The 14,154-nt window shown below is 54.8% G+C and overlaps 1 protein-coding gene and 1 non-coding gene across 8 annotated transcripts in view; both read left to right on the top strand.

Annotated features, from left to right (window-relative positions):
- PTPRN (protein tyrosine phosphatase receptor type N) overlaps positions 1-14,154 on the top strand; it is a 37,443-nt gene that overhangs the window by 22,530 nt on the left and 759 nt on the right. For all 7 annotated transcript variants that reach the window (XM_070269319.1, XM_023642392.2, XM_070269318.1 and 4 more), the window contains 19 exons: positions 1,652-1,748; positions 2,676-2,937; positions 3,022-3,376; positions 3,831-3,962; positions 4,561-4,595; positions 5,217-5,491; positions 5,705-5,791; positions 6,122-6,201; positions 6,362-6,426; positions 7,088-7,306; positions 7,730-7,930; positions 8,034-8,181; positions 8,342-8,415; positions 8,651-8,728; positions 8,818-8,937; positions 9,898-10,064; positions 12,975-13,028; positions 13,682-13,746; positions 13,953-14,026. In XM_070269319.1, the coding sequence (XP_070125420.1) occupies positions 1,652-1,748; positions 2,676-2,937; positions 3,022-3,376; positions 3,831-3,962; positions 4,561-4,595; positions 5,217-5,491; positions 5,705-5,791; positions 6,122-6,201; positions 6,362-6,426; positions 7,088-7,306; positions 7,730-7,930; positions 8,034-8,181; positions 8,342-8,415; positions 8,651-8,728; positions 8,818-8,937; positions 9,898-10,064; positions 12,975-13,028; positions 13,682-13,746; positions 13,953-14,026 (2,588 nt within the window). The remainder of the gene's footprint in view (positions 1-1,651; positions 1,749-2,675; positions 2,938-3,021; positions 3,377-3,830; positions 3,963-4,560; positions 4,596-5,216; positions 5,492-5,704; positions 5,792-6,121; positions 6,202-6,361; positions 6,427-7,087; positions 7,307-7,729; positions 7,931-8,033; positions 8,182-8,341; positions 8,416-8,650; positions 8,729-8,817; positions 8,938-9,897; positions 10,065-12,974; positions 13,029-13,681; positions 13,747-13,952; positions 14,027-14,154) is intronic.
- MIR153-2 (microRNA mir-153-2) lies at positions 10,913-10,981 on the top strand. Its single transcript, NR_032855.1, has one exon. It is a non-coding gene; the product is annotated as a microRNA mir-153-2 (primary transcript).

The following is a 14,154-nucleotide window of genomic DNA, read 5'->3' as shown; positions in this document are numbered from 1 at the left end:
TTGGGGGAGGGGGTTTCAGTTTTTAATATATTGAGCTTAAGATATCCATTCAAGTAGAGTGGGAAGTTTGGTATATGAGAATGGATCTTGAAAGAGAGGTCTGAAGTGGAGATATAAATTTGGAATTCTGTGGCATATAGAAGGTAATTAAACTCATGAGGTGGATGAAATAACCAAAGGATTGAGTGTATATGAATAAGAGCCCTAGCGAATTCTAATATTAAGAGGACAAGGACAAGACGAGAAACCAATAAAGGAGACTGAGAAGGGGGAGCCAGTGAGGTAAGAGGAAAAACAAGAGTGTTTGGTGTCCTAGAAGCCAAGTGGAAGTGTGTCATGGAAGAAGGAGTGATCGATGGGGTCAAATGATGATGGTAGGTTAAGAAGGATGAGATCTGAGAATTGACCACTGGATTTAGATATGCAGAAGTCACTGGTGATCTCAGTGAAAGCAATTTTGGTAGAATAGTTGGGAATAAAATCCTGAAGAGTGGATTAAGAGGGAATGGGAGGAAAGGAATTGTATACAGCCAGTAGAGATAACACTTTCAAGGAGTCTTGCTACAAAGAAAACAAAGAAATGAGATGATAGCTGGAGAGGAATGAGGGGTCAAGTAGTATTTTTTTAAGATGGAGGAAATTGCATCATGTTTGGGAATAATTCAGTAGAGAACAGGAAAAAAACGATGATGTAGCAAGTAGGAGAGAATTGTGGGGAAGATGTTCTTGAGTAGGTAATAGAGGATGAAATCTAATGCCCAAGTGGAGGAATTGGCCTTAAATAGGAACACAGATAGATCATCTAATGCCAGTAGGCAAGAAGGTAGGTATGGATGCCAGTGGATCCCAGAATATGAGTTGAGAGCAGTGTAGACTATTAATCCAGAAGCAGGGAAGAAGGAATAGGAGTGGAGAGCGAGAGATTATTCCTTTAGAATAGACTGACCTTTCCTGAGAGCAGTTACATGAAGGGAAAGGGTCAAAGAGGAGATCCGCTTCAGGAGAGATGATGCTGCTGATGATGGTGAGGATGATGACGATGGAGAATATTTAAAGCGTGTTTAGTGCTTTAGAGTTTCCTAAGCACTTTCATTTCTCTGATTGCACTTGATCTTCACAACAACCCCATGAAATATGTATTATTCCCACTTCACAATTAAAGAAAACTAAGGCTCAGGATAAACAAGAAGAGGAATAGTAATTATGATGATAATAATAATAGTGGCTATTTAAAGTTCACTATGGGACAGGTCCTGTTCTAACCATTTTATATTGTGTTATTTTAATTATCACAACCATCTTAGGAGGTATAAACTCCTATTTTACAGATGAGAGAATTGAGGCTCAGATAGGTTCAGCAATTTGCCCAAAGTCACACAATTAGTGTGTGACTCTGCCAAATGGCAGAGGATTCAAATCCAGTCTGACCGGAGGCAGTCTGACTCCAAAACCTGTACCTGAGGGTCAGAAGAGGACAGCTCAGATCACCCACCAGGTCTCCAGACCCCCTCCACTGCCCCTCCGCTCTGCTAAACTCCACACACTGCAGGGTCTGGAGTGCAGTTTTGATGGCCACTGCTCCCTGTCTTGATCCCCCCCTGGGCCCTCAGACTGTCCCAAGCCAAGCTCACCCTATCCTGTCCCTTGGCAGGATTGTCCTGGCACGATGACCTCACCCAGTATGTGATCTCCCAGGAGATGGAACGCATCCCCAGGCTTCGCCCCACGGAGCCCCATCCAAGGGACAGGTAGGCATCCTCTCTCAACAACTCTAGCATGGCAAGGCTGGTGGGTCTGTGGTCTTCCTGATGGACAGAGGGAAGGGGGAGGGAAGTGGGCACCAAGGTCAGCCGGCTGAAGTGCTGGTAAAAGAGGTTCAGGACTGGTCCTCTGATGTGCTCACACGCCCAGCAGGAGCTGAGTTCATCCCTGGGGATCCAGCAAAACAGAGGTATTAAAAAAATGTTTTGAAAAACTTGGACATTTGATATTTTAAAAGAAGCATCAAAGTAGTCATCATGGGACAAATTAGAGTTGTGCTGGACTGAAGTTGTTTGAAGTTCAGTTTCGTTACTATGTGGAATTGCCTGTGGCAGAAGATGCCATCATCTTTTCGTGGTTAGGGCCTCTGAAGGCATTGTTCAGTTTCCTGTAAAGCAGGGGAAAGTAAATGAGGGCCATGGGGCTCAGACAATGACACCAGGATGAAGAAGGCAGAATGAAGTGTTGGGGGCAGAGAAAGAGGGCACAGTATTGAGGGTTTAAATGTATACTTGGAGAGCCAGGTGTGGGGACATTCACACAGGGGCAACAGGGCAAGCTGCAGCCACTGTTCATCTAGAGAGTTTCCCAGGTGCCTTCCTCTGCCCCCATTCTTTCCCCCTCCATCCCCGGTCTCACACTTCCCTAGCCTCTGCCGCTGTTGCAGGGACCCAGGCATGCTTACCAGTAAGACGATGGCCTCTGCCCTAGGCTTGGCCCTATGGCCCTTCCCTGTGCTGTTTTCTCCTCCCCTGAGGCTAACTCACTTCTTGAGAAGTCAGACTTACTCTAAACTGCTGAGCATGCCTCACCATCTCTGCCTCGTAGACTCCTTATGCTGTTGTCCCACACAACCAACACACACACACACACACACACACACACACACACACGCGTTTTGCTTTCCTCTCCAGATCTGGCTTGGTGCCCAGGAGACCGGGTCCCACGGGGGAGCTGCTTTTACAAGGCATCCCCACTGGCTCCGCCCCTGTTGCCCAGCACCGGCTTCCTCGACCTCCAGTGGGCGGGGGTGGAGCTGGGGCGGGCTCCCCCCTGTCCCCTCTGCAGGCTGAGCTGTTGCCCCCTCTCTTGGAGCATCTGCTGCTGCCCCCGCAGCCCCCTCACCCTGCCCTGAGTTATGAACCTGCCCTGCTGCAGCCCTACCTGTTCCATCAGGTGAGCCCTGGACACTTGCCCCGCCTCCACCCCATTCCCCCAGTCCTGATGTCTGCTCTTACCCGGATCTCTGGTTTCCCACAGTTTGGCTCCCGTGATGGCTCCCGGGGTTCCGAGAGTTCCCCAGGGATGGTCAGTGTCGGCCCCCTGCCCAAGGCCGAACCCCCTGCCCTTTTCAGCAGAACTGCCTCCAAGGGCATGTTTGGGGCTCACCCTGGCCACTCCTATGGGGACCCTCCAGGGCCTTCACCTGCTCAGCTTTTCCAGGAGTCAGGGCTGCTCTACCTGGCCCAGGAGTCGCCAGTGCCCAGCAGGGCCAGGGCACCAAGGCTGCCAGAGCAAGGGGGCAGCAGCCGGGCAGAGGACTCCTCAGAGGGCTATGAGGAGGATGGACTGGAGGGTCACGGGGAGAGGCCTCCTTCCCCAGCAGAGCAGCCAGGTAACAGGGTCTTCAGCATCCACTCCTGCCCGTCGGGGCTGCTGCTGGGGCTCCTTCCTAGCTATCCATGCATTTGTTAATTTGTCCTTAAAGTCATTCATACATTTAACTAATGTCTGTTGACAACCTGATCTATGCCAGGCACTGAGTAGGCAGCGTGTGTGTGTGTGTGTGTGTGTGTGTGTGTGTGTGGTGGGGCGGGTGGTGGGGGTGGGGCGGGTGGAGCTGATGTAACTCTTCTTCAGATGGAGAGTCAAGATGTCCACGGTGGGCCTGAAGTTTGGTCTTGGCCCCAGGAAGGCCTTTCTCCTAAAGTGTGGACAAGGGCTGGAAAGGGAGGGCATCAATGTCCTAGTGTTTGAGAAGAAGCTCTTGAATGTGCTAGTATCCCTAACCCCCAACTCACCCATCTGCATCGCCACCAGCCCTAAGCTCTGTGTCTGGCTCCCAGCAGATGTGACTCTGCAGAGGCTGGCAGCTGTGCTGGCAGGCTATGGGGTGGAGCTGCGTCAGCTGACCCCTGAGCAGCTCTCCACCCTCTCGACTCTGCTGCAGCTCCTGCCCAAGGGCTCAGGACGAAATCTGGGTGAGTGTCCAGACAGAGAGACTAGCACCTACCAGCTTCACGAAGGCTTCTTGCCCCACCTCTCAAGACCACAAGGAGCAGCCTAGAGAGGAAGGGTCAGGGTCGGGGGAAGGGAGTTCTTTTGAGACATGAGGTCATTGCCAACAAAGGGAGGAGAGGAAAAGGATGCAATGATGAGCTGAGGAGTTAGACCAAGAAAGGACTGGAGGGTGGAAGTAATGGGAAAAGAAGCCAACAGAGATCAGGAGGCACCCAGAAGGGTGGGTGGATGATAATGAGGATCTAAGGAAGGGTGACCAATGCCAAGGAGAAGCCAATAATTGATCCGTAGAGGGAGGACTGATCAAAGAATAGCTTTGAGAGGTTTGGCCAATGACAAAGGGAAAAGTTAGTAAAACAATGGATTATAAGGCAGAAGCACCGAGGCATGAGGCCATGCTGAGGATAAGACCAATGACAGGGTCTTGGTCACTAACTAAGGGGAAAGAGGCCACAGCAGATGGAACAGGTTCAGGGCCTCTGGCCCTTCCTCCCACTTGTGCTGAGTGGACCTTGGCCTTGGCCCTTTGCCCAGAGTCTTGTTTACCTGTCTCTGCAGGAGGGCTTCTAAACGTTGGAGCTGACATCAAGAAAGTGAGTTCCTGCACCTCCCTGACCCATAGTGCCCTGTGGCAGCAAAGCCCCTTGCCGAAATCTAGACCTCAGGATCAGGACCCAGAATCAGTATCCTCCAACCCCTCAATTTGGAGAAACCAAGGCACAGAGACAGCGAGTCATTGCCTAAGTCTTGCCACAAGTTGATGGCAGAGCTGGTTCTAGAAGCCAGAATTCTCGACTCTGCTTTGATCACTATGATCATTTCAGACTGTGCCCCCTGTAGCCTGAGGAGCTCTATCTGCTCCACATGTTGAACTTCCAAGATTTTGTGGCTAAACAAGTCTAAAGTCGCTGCCTACCATTCATCTTCCACCCTCACCCCAGCTTCCCTCACTCCAGAGGTTCTCCCCACTCCAACCCTGTCTTGTGGATTGTTACCCACCATGTTCCACTCATCCAATCCTTATTCATTCATTCACCCACTTGGCTCACCTTTTTCGGTGCCCTCTCTATGCCCAGCGCTGCCCTGGGTCCTGGGGGTAGAAAGAAATAAGTCCTGAGCTCTCTGTAGGGAGCTCAGAGTCCAGGGTGTGGACCCCCAGTCCCCCAGTCCCTCCACTGCCCAGAGACCACACCTCCATCCTCTCTTCTAAACAGACAATGGAGGAGCAGGTGCAGGGTGGAGACACGGCGGAGCCTCCGCCCCCCACGCCCTCCCTGCCTGGATACCCCACTGCCAGCCCCGCCTCCGATAAAGCCCAGCAGGTGCCTACCTCTGGATCCTCTGAGCCCCTCAAAGCTGCTGTCCCCCCTGCCACACCTGTCCTGCTGGAGAAGAAAAGTCCACTGGGCCACAGCCAGCCCACGGTGGCAGGGCAGCCCTCAGCTCGGCCGTCAGCGGAGGAGTATGGCTACATTGTCACGGACCAGAAGTAAGGGCTCCAGCCTGGGGAAGCCATCCATTCCCCTGGGGGGTCGAGCTGGCCTGCCTGGCAGGAAGCATAGAGAGCAGGAATCCAGATTTGGAGTAGACGGAGGTAGGGGGGAGAGGAGTGGGCTGCTCTGCACCCCTGGAGGTGTCCTGTTTCCAGAAAGTGGCCAAGAGGGTCCCCACTTTCCTTGCTTTGCCTGCTCCCTATCTCCAGGCCCCTGAGTCTGGCTGCAGGAGTGAAGCTGCTGGAGATCCTGGCTGAGCATGTGCACGTGTCCTCAGGCAGCTTCATCAACATCAGGTGGGGCTTGTATCTGTCTGGAGCAGCAGGGAACCAGAAGGTAGCTTAAGGGGGGAGGAAGCTGGAAGGGCTCAGGAGAGGAAGGGAAGACAGGCTCTTGGTAAGGGGCCAAGGTGCAGTCAGCTGCTCTCAGCTGCATTGAAGGTACAGCCACACACCTAGCCCTGCTGCTGGCCCCATCTGGTATCTCCCTGGCCCCAAACGCTGCTGTAGGGCATCTCTGATCGGCTCCAGCCCCATCCTCTAACGGAGAGAGGGCCAGAGCTGGCCTCTCTTTTAGAGTCTGGGGTCTACAGTGGGTGAGGCAGTAACATAACTCCTATTCGGCAGTGTGGTGGGACCAGCCCTCACCTTCCGCATCCGGCACAATGATCAGAACCTGTCTTTGGCTGATGTGGCCCAGCAAGCTGGTAAATACCGCCTGGCCCTGGCCCAAGGCCCAGTAAGATATAACCAGGCTCCTCTTGAAATATTCCCAATCCACCTGGGCCCTGCCTGCCACCTGGCATATGGACATGGGGTGGAGACCAAATGGGGCTGGAGAGAGCCTGAACTACGTCCTCCCTGCAGGGCTGATGAAGTCTGAACTAGAAGCACAGACAGGACTCCAGATCTTGCAGACAGGAGTGGGACAGGTATGAGCTAACTGGAGAATCAGTCAAAGCCCCAGAGGGCTGACGTTGCCCACAAGAGATGGAGGCAAACTCAACAGAACTGGAGATGAAACCACTTACCAGGCTCCCCGCCAGCTTCGCCAAAGCAGCCCTCCCCTTGCAGTTTCCTTTCTGACCAGCAGATGGCCCCAGTGGCTCTCGTCCCTGCAGGACCAGTCTTCTCTAGGGAGGCAGGACGCTTGGCATCAGCTAGCTGAAGTGCCCATAGCCCTCCGGAGCCAAGTCTCTAAATTCCAAGGGGAAACCTTGCACAGAAAGGACATTAAACTCAGAATATGTTTCTATTCTGCACTCAACACTGATGCCTCACATTCTACTATCTGATTCCTTGTGTTCTCTCTCCACTTCCCTACATCCACTTTTAAATGCAAAGAATCCTAGTGGGGTCACCCACTAAGTCTCTGGCTGTGCAGCATGGTTGAGTTGGTTCAATGGGGACTGAGAAGGAGAGGACGGTCTTGGGTCTGTCTGAGTCCTTCGGCCTGTCCCACCATGCCCCTGCCCTTCCAGCTTTGCCCCAGGAGGCATCCTAGCAGAGAGTGTGGCGTGGGACAGGGGTGAGGAGCAGCTCTGAAGGCTCCTCCCATCACTGCCCCCCTTGATTCTAGCCTTGTTCCCACAGAGGGAGGAGGCGGCTGCAGCCCCTCCCCGAGCGGCCCACAGCACCTCTCCCATGCGCTCCGTGCTGCTCACTCTGGTGGCCCTGGCGGGTGTGGCCGGGCTGCTAGTGGCTCTGGCAGTGGCTCTGTGTGTGCGGCAGCAGGCACGGCAGCGGGACAAAGAGCGCCTGGCAGCCCTGGGACCTGAGGGGGCCCACGGAGACACTACCTTTGAGTACCAGGTGTGCAGCCCCAGAGGCTCGTTGGGGAGAGGGGAGTCGAGGGGCTTGGGAGGCTGGGTCTTGCGTGGGGTGAGTGTGGGGAGTTGGGTGGGGAGTGAGCCCACCCCTGGGAATGTCCAGGCCAGGCTGGAGAAGCCCCAGGAGGGGTGTTGAATGGGGGGGAATTCGAAGCAGGTGGTTCCTAAAGTTCTTCCGATTCTGGGGTCCTGGGGTTCCACTCTGTAATAGCTAAGGTTGTCACAGGTACTACTCAAACAGAACAGCCCCAAGAAGGATGAGGTCCAGCGTGGAAGACCTACCCCAGAGGAGATGGGCTTCATTCAAAATCAAGCAAGGATGAGCTTAGGGATCCAGAATTGAATGCAGGACTCTGTTGAAAAAGCATCAGGTCACCTTGGCCCCTGCTCCATCCTTCTTCTGCAGGACCTGTGCCGCCAGCACATGGCCACAAAGTCCCTGTTCACCCGGGCAGAGGGTCCGCCCGAGCCTTCTCGGGTGAGCAGCGTGTCCTCCCAGTTCAGCGATGCGGCCCAGGCCAGCCCCAGCTCCCACAGCAGCACGCCGTCCTGGTGCGAGGAGCCCGCCCAGGCCAACATGGACATCTCCACGGGACACATGATTCTGGTCAGGGCAGGGCCTGGGCACGGAGTGGGTGAGGGGACAGGAGGGTGGGAGAGGCAGGGCTGGTGGGGGGGGGGGGCCGGAGCCAGGCTGGGTGTCCCTGCAGGCGTACATGGAGGACCACCTGCGGAACCGGGACCGCCTGGCCAAGGAGTGGCAGGCCCTGTGTGCCTACCAGGCCGAGCCCAACACCTGTGCCACCGCCCAGGGGGAGGGCAACATCAAAAAGAACCGCCACCCCAACTTCCTGCCCTGTGAGTGAGTCCTGCTGGCCAGCTTGGCAAAGCCCTCTCTCTGCTGGGAGCTCTGGAGGGCTTGGGGGGAGGGCTGGGCTCCTGGCTCAGGCTGAGAGGCAGATGTGCCAGGACCTGAATGACTGGAGGGGCATTTGAGGTGGGATGCGGGTCTGTGCAGATGACCACGCTCGCATCAAGCTGAAGGTGGAGAGCAGCCCTTCTCGGAGCGATTACATCAACGCCAGCCCCATCGTGAGTGGCTCTGACTCCCATCCATCTCTGCCTCATTTTGATTCTGCCCCCATAAACTCCATTTCCTTATGGTCACCCCCCACATCACCCGAGGCCTTGGAATGGTGGGGCCTGATATCCTAGGGCAGAAATGGGGGTTCTCAGGCTCCCCCAGACCCTGGCCCACTCCCTGTGAGCAAGCCTCTCCACAGCAGCATTTCCCCTCTGGTTCATGACGTGTCTTCCCTGCCCCCAGATTGAGCATGACCCTCGGATGCCAGCCTACATAGCCACGCAGGGCCCGCTGTCCCATACCATCGCAGACTTCTGGCAGGTGGGCTCACTGGGGGCACTCGTGGGCAGCCAGCACCAGCCAGGTCCCATGGAGGTGAGAATGGAGCTTACCAGAGTCTCTGTCTCTAGATGGTGTGGGAGAGTGGCTGCACCGTTATCGTCATGCTGACCCCACTGGTGGAGGATGGCGTCAAGCAGTGTGACCGCTACTGGCCAGATGAGGGCTCCTCCCTGTACCACGTATATGAGGTCAGCAGGACCCCATGGCTAGGGGACAATGGGAGTGGGCAAAGTGGATGGTGGACCATTCAAACATGTAGGAACATGTATCTATATAAGCATACATACACATACATATGTATGTTCACATACATTGATACATATACGTATGTGCATCCAGTCTGGGGCCAAAGAGCATTTGTAGAGAACATGATGAAAGGTACAGATAAAACTATAAAACCACCAAAACTGAGATAATAAAGAGTATGTGAGAAAGGGAAGAGAAGTGTACCCAAAGACCAAGATCAAGACCTACTTTAGTTGAGCCTAACTTAGCTCTGAGCTTCCTGGAGGCCAAAGCAAAGAAAGAAATACCATCAGTCACATATGTTGCTTATGTAAAATAGAAACAAACTTCTTCATTAGGAGAGAGGATAGGCAGGGCGAACTGGGCAGAGGCAAAGTAGAGGAAGGAGGAACAGATTCCCGACAGATGGGAGGTGACCCATCACCCCCCAAAACAAGAGACATTAAGAGCACAACGGCAGCTCCTTGTTGCCAGATGAGCACGGCAGAGTAATTTTTTCATCATCAGATGAACACTCTATACTCTTTAAAATTTTTTTTTAAATTGGTTTTGCTCGTGGTCAAAAAAAAATCAAATAAAGATATTAGAGAATTTCATCAAAGTTGATGTGCGTGGCACAGACACTTTGCTAGACTGTGAGGAAGAGGAAGGAGAATCTCCCACCTCAAAAAGCTCAAAACAGTTGCGTCTAGATGGAAAAGCCACCAGTTGTCCTGAGCAGTAGATAGGTGACACACACAGCTGGGATTCTTGGGGACAGGTGGGGCAGGCGGTGGGGTGAGCTTCCTGGAGGATTTAGAATTTGAACCGGCCTGTGAGGCTGGCAGGATTGGGAGGGGGGAGGCGCGCGCCCGCGGGCGTGGAGAGGCCCCGACGTGCTGGGGCCGGGCCACCCTCCGCAGGTGAACCTGGTGTCGGAGCACATCTGGTGCGAGGACTTCCTGGTGCGGAGCTTCTACCTGAAGAACGTGCAGACCCAGGAGACGCGCACGCTCACGCAGTTCCACTTCCTCAGCTGGCCGGCAGAGGGCACTCCGGCCTCCACGCGGCCGCTGCTCGACTTCCGCAGGTGAGCGCCCCGCGCGCCGGAGCGAGCCGCGCAGGAGTCGGGGGCCGCGAGCTGGGCCCGCCATCACCCGGCCCGCTGGCTCCGCCTGGGCCCCCAGGTCCTGTGAGGCCGACCCTCTAGCCTGACCTGGAGCCTCCACCCCTGACCTCCAGCTGCCCCCTTCCAGACCCCCCAAACCAGGAGTGATGCTCTGTCTTGCTGTGCCCATCCCTCCAGCCCTCTGGTCCAGCTCCGTTTCTGCTGTCTCGTGCCCTCTTTTTCTCCCTGCCTGTCCGCGTGTGTTTCTTTCTCCATTACCCCCTTCCCCGCAAAAGGGCTCACCTTGTTTCTATCTAGCTCCCTCCCTCTCTCCTCTCCGTCTGCTTGGCCCCTGCCTCCTGCCTCCTCTCTACCTCCTGTCCTGCTCTTCCAGGGCTCCAGCACCGTTCCCTGTGTTGGGTGTCCCCTCACTCTCTCTCCCTCCCTCCTGCCCATCTCCCTTCTTTATCCCTCTCTGTCTCTTTGCCTCTATTTTTATTTCTCTCCTTCTCTTTCCCTCCCTTCCCTGCTTCTTCTCTCTCCCCCTCCTTCCTCTCCTGCTCATCTCTTCTCTCTCTCTCTCACTCAGTCTGTCTCTCTTTATCTCCATTTCTCCCTCTCTGCACCTCTCCTTTGTTCCGTCTATTCTTCTCTCTCTCTCTCTCTCCTCTTTTTCTCCACCTTCTGCCATCACTGCCTATGTATCTCTGCCTCTCTTTGTCTCTGTCCCACCCTCTCTCTGTCTCTGTCTCTCCCTCCCTCTGTCTGTCTCCCGCTCTGTCCTTCCTTCTCCCTCCCTCCTCTCTCTTTCTTTCTCTCTCTCACAGCTGCCAGTGTCATTTTTGTGATCTGCAGCTAGTATTCTCGCTCCAGTTGCATAGTCACAAAAGTGATCATTGGCAGGTGTGGCCGCTTCATGGACAGGACAATCGGGACATGTGGGCCCAGAGACCACCCCGAAGGCTGCTGGGAGAGCTGGGGGCTGGGGGGACTCAGGGAGGAGACAAATCCTATCACACGAAGTACAGGAGGCTCTGGCTTCTTGGGGACTCAGTGGGGGCTAGGACAGGGAGCTAACTGAGGGACTTACCCTGTTGTGACATGGGAGGCACCAGCAGGCCAGGCCTCCAGTATCCCCTGCCTTTCCCCTCCCCACACACGTGGCTGAGAAGCCTGCCACAATTGGCAGAGGCTCACCCACACTGCCGGCTCCTGCTGCCTCTCTGCCCCTTGTCAGGCGGGCCTGAGGGCTCTAGGCGCTGAGCAGAGAGCAGAGGAGCAGAACTGCGGTGAGGACCTGGGGACAGTTTCTGAGCCTCAGGACAATGGTTTCTAGCTGGGATCCCTGGGCCCCGAGGCACAGGCTTCTGAGAAGCGATGCCAGGGGTGTCAGAACCACTTCCTGTTTTCCACATTTAAAGACTCCCTGTAGCCCTAGGGCACGGGCCTGTTTTAAGATGCACAGGTAAGCTAGAAGGTTACGTTTCTTTGCTTCAGGCTGGAATTTTGGAAACTCGGTTGACCTTTGACACCCAGGACAAATTAATTGCTGCTTAATAAATACAGTTTGGCAAAGGTCCACCAAAGGCTAAGTAATTTTTTTAAGTCTCAGAAAGTGACCCTGAGCAAGTTGCTTGATCTCCCTCTGTGACCTTACCTGTGAAATGAGGACAAGGACCCACACCTTAGGGCTTTGTTACGAGAGTCACTAGGATAAAGTCTGTCAAATCTAGTTTAAGTGCCTGGCACATTGCAAGGGTTCAGTGAATCCTAAATACTATTTATTGTCATTACGATTAAATGATTGAGAGTCACTGTTGTGACTTCTTTCCAACCCCAGCCCTCTAACATACGAGCCAGTGTGCTAGAAACCCGTGTGGACTCCTGTATAACCACTCCAAGTCACCTGGCCCCTGCAAGTCTGGGGGACCAGGCTGGAGGGCAGTAAGTTCCCAGTTTCTCCTGAAACAATCTGATGACCCCTAAGAAAGTCTTCCCTAGTCCTGGTCCATTGGCGGGTATCAGAATTCTGCAGGTAACTCTCAAAGCAGGAAAGTCAGAAGGGACAAGGGCAGGTTAGACTGGGCCACTGAGGGAGGGAGAAACCCCCTGCTCCTTGCTGAGCTGTGGTCAGGGCAGCAGACAGGAGTCTGAGGTCCAAGTGGACCCCAAGTCTGAATATGACCCAACTACAGAGCACCTTTGCTGAGGTGAAGCTGGTCCGGGGAGACAGGCAGCAGTATAATGTTCAGAGATGAGGAGTTGTCCTCCCCTGGCCAGAGGAACTTTGTGCCTAGGGCTACCTGACCTCACTGTGGGTGAGGACCACGAGGAGCCTGAGTGGGGGTGTTGTAGCCTGGGACGTTGTAGAGGAGGGCAGAGGAGCAGAGCAGGGATGTGGCAAGATTGACACTCCTGATGTCACCAGAAAGCCTATCCTCCCTAGACTTCTGGCGGAGGGTGCTGTTAATATTATTTTATATGGTCATTAATAGTACTACCATTTATTGATCACCTACTGTGTGCCAGACCTTGCACTTAATTCTTTACATAGATTATCTCATGTAACCATGATAAGAACACTAAGAAGAAGGTTATTATTATTATCATCCCCATTTTACAGGTAAGAAAACTGAGGCTCAGAGCCGTTAAGTCAGTTGTTCCAGGTGCATAGCTTGAGCATGTGCTCGTAAGCCACCAGGCAAGTCCAGGGCCACCCAGACCATCTCTGGTTCTTTGCTTCCCGCCCTGACTCCTGTCTCCAGCCCTCTTCCCTCCTCTGCCCTGGGCATGAAGGGAGAAAAGGAAGATCGTGAGGCCCACAGGTGTGGGTTTCGGTTCCCCTTTCCCTCTGCTGGTGGCCCTGGCCCTTACCCCTGTTTTTTGTTGCAGGAAGGTGAACAAGTGTTACCGGGGCCGTTCTTGCCCCATCATTGTGCACTGCAGGTGCGTGGGGAGGGGCTGGGGAGAGGGTGGGGGTGGAAGGGGACTGGACAGCCCAGGCCAGAGGGCCCTGAAGTGGGGCATTCTGATTCCACCCCTCTCTCTGGTCCTGCTCCCTGTGCACGTCTCCCATGCACGCTGCCTGCCTGTCCCCTGGACACCGGCAAACTACAGCCCATGGGCCAAATTCAGCATACCATCTGTTTTTTTTTAATGGCCCATGAGCTAGGAATGGTATTTACATTTTTAAATGGTTGAAGGAAAAAAAAAGAACGTGCCACAGAGACTATATGTGGCCCACAAAGTTGAAACTATTTATCCTCTGGCCATTTACACAAAAAGTTTGCTGAGCAAAAGCCTGGCCAGAGCCTGGAAGGGGCCCTTCCCGCGACCTCCTACTGCCTCCACCTCAGGGCTAAGCCAGGGCTCCCCTCTCTGGTGGGCCCACCGCCCAAGTGCGCCCCATGGGTCACAGGCTCCCGCTCAAGGCCCGGTGCTGTGACTGTTCCCTCGCCTTGGGCTCATTCACGCCCTGCCCAAGCCACCCTAATGGCTCCAGCAGTGGCTCCCGGCCCCATGCCTCCATGTCTCCTCTGTCCCCCCCCCCCCCTTTCTGCTGGGTCCCACGCTGAGCCTGTCACCATCTCCTGTTTCAGTGACGGGGCAGGAAGAACTGGCACCTACATCCTCATTGACATGGTACTGAACCGCATGGCAAAAGGTGAGGCCCTTCCCCAGGGTGCCCCAGCCCAGCCCTGAGCAGTCTCCCCAGCACCCAGGGTCACAGGAGCTCGTGGAGGGGCTGGTTGCCACACCCTCAGGGTTTGCCCGGTCCTCCAAGCCTCCCACCCCAGGATGCCCCAGGCTTTCTGGGTCCTGTCCTCCTCTGGACACTCCTGAGCAGCCCCGTGCCCCCTGCACCTCCAGGAGTGAAGGAGATTGACATCGCTGCCACCCTGGAGCATGTCCGTGACCAGCGGCCTGGCCTCGTCCGCTCTAAGGTGACCGTCCCTCCCTGCCCCGACCCCAGCTGCCATCCTTCACCAGGGAAGCCAGCAGCAGCCCAGCTCTCCCACCTGTCTCTGTACCTCCCCCAGGAGGACTCCCTCCTCTCCCAAGCGACCTCCCC

This window comes from Equus caballus, chromosome 6 (genome assembly GCF_041296265.1).
Source record: "Equus caballus isolate H_3958 breed thoroughbred chromosome 6, TB-T2T, whole genome shotgun sequence".
Taxonomy (NCBI): domain Eukaryota; kingdom Metazoa; phylum Chordata; class Mammalia; order Perissodactyla; family Equidae; genus Equus; species Equus caballus.
The sequence above is the reverse complement of the archived record's forward strand: the minus strand, read 5'-3'. Positions and strand labels throughout refer to the sequence as shown.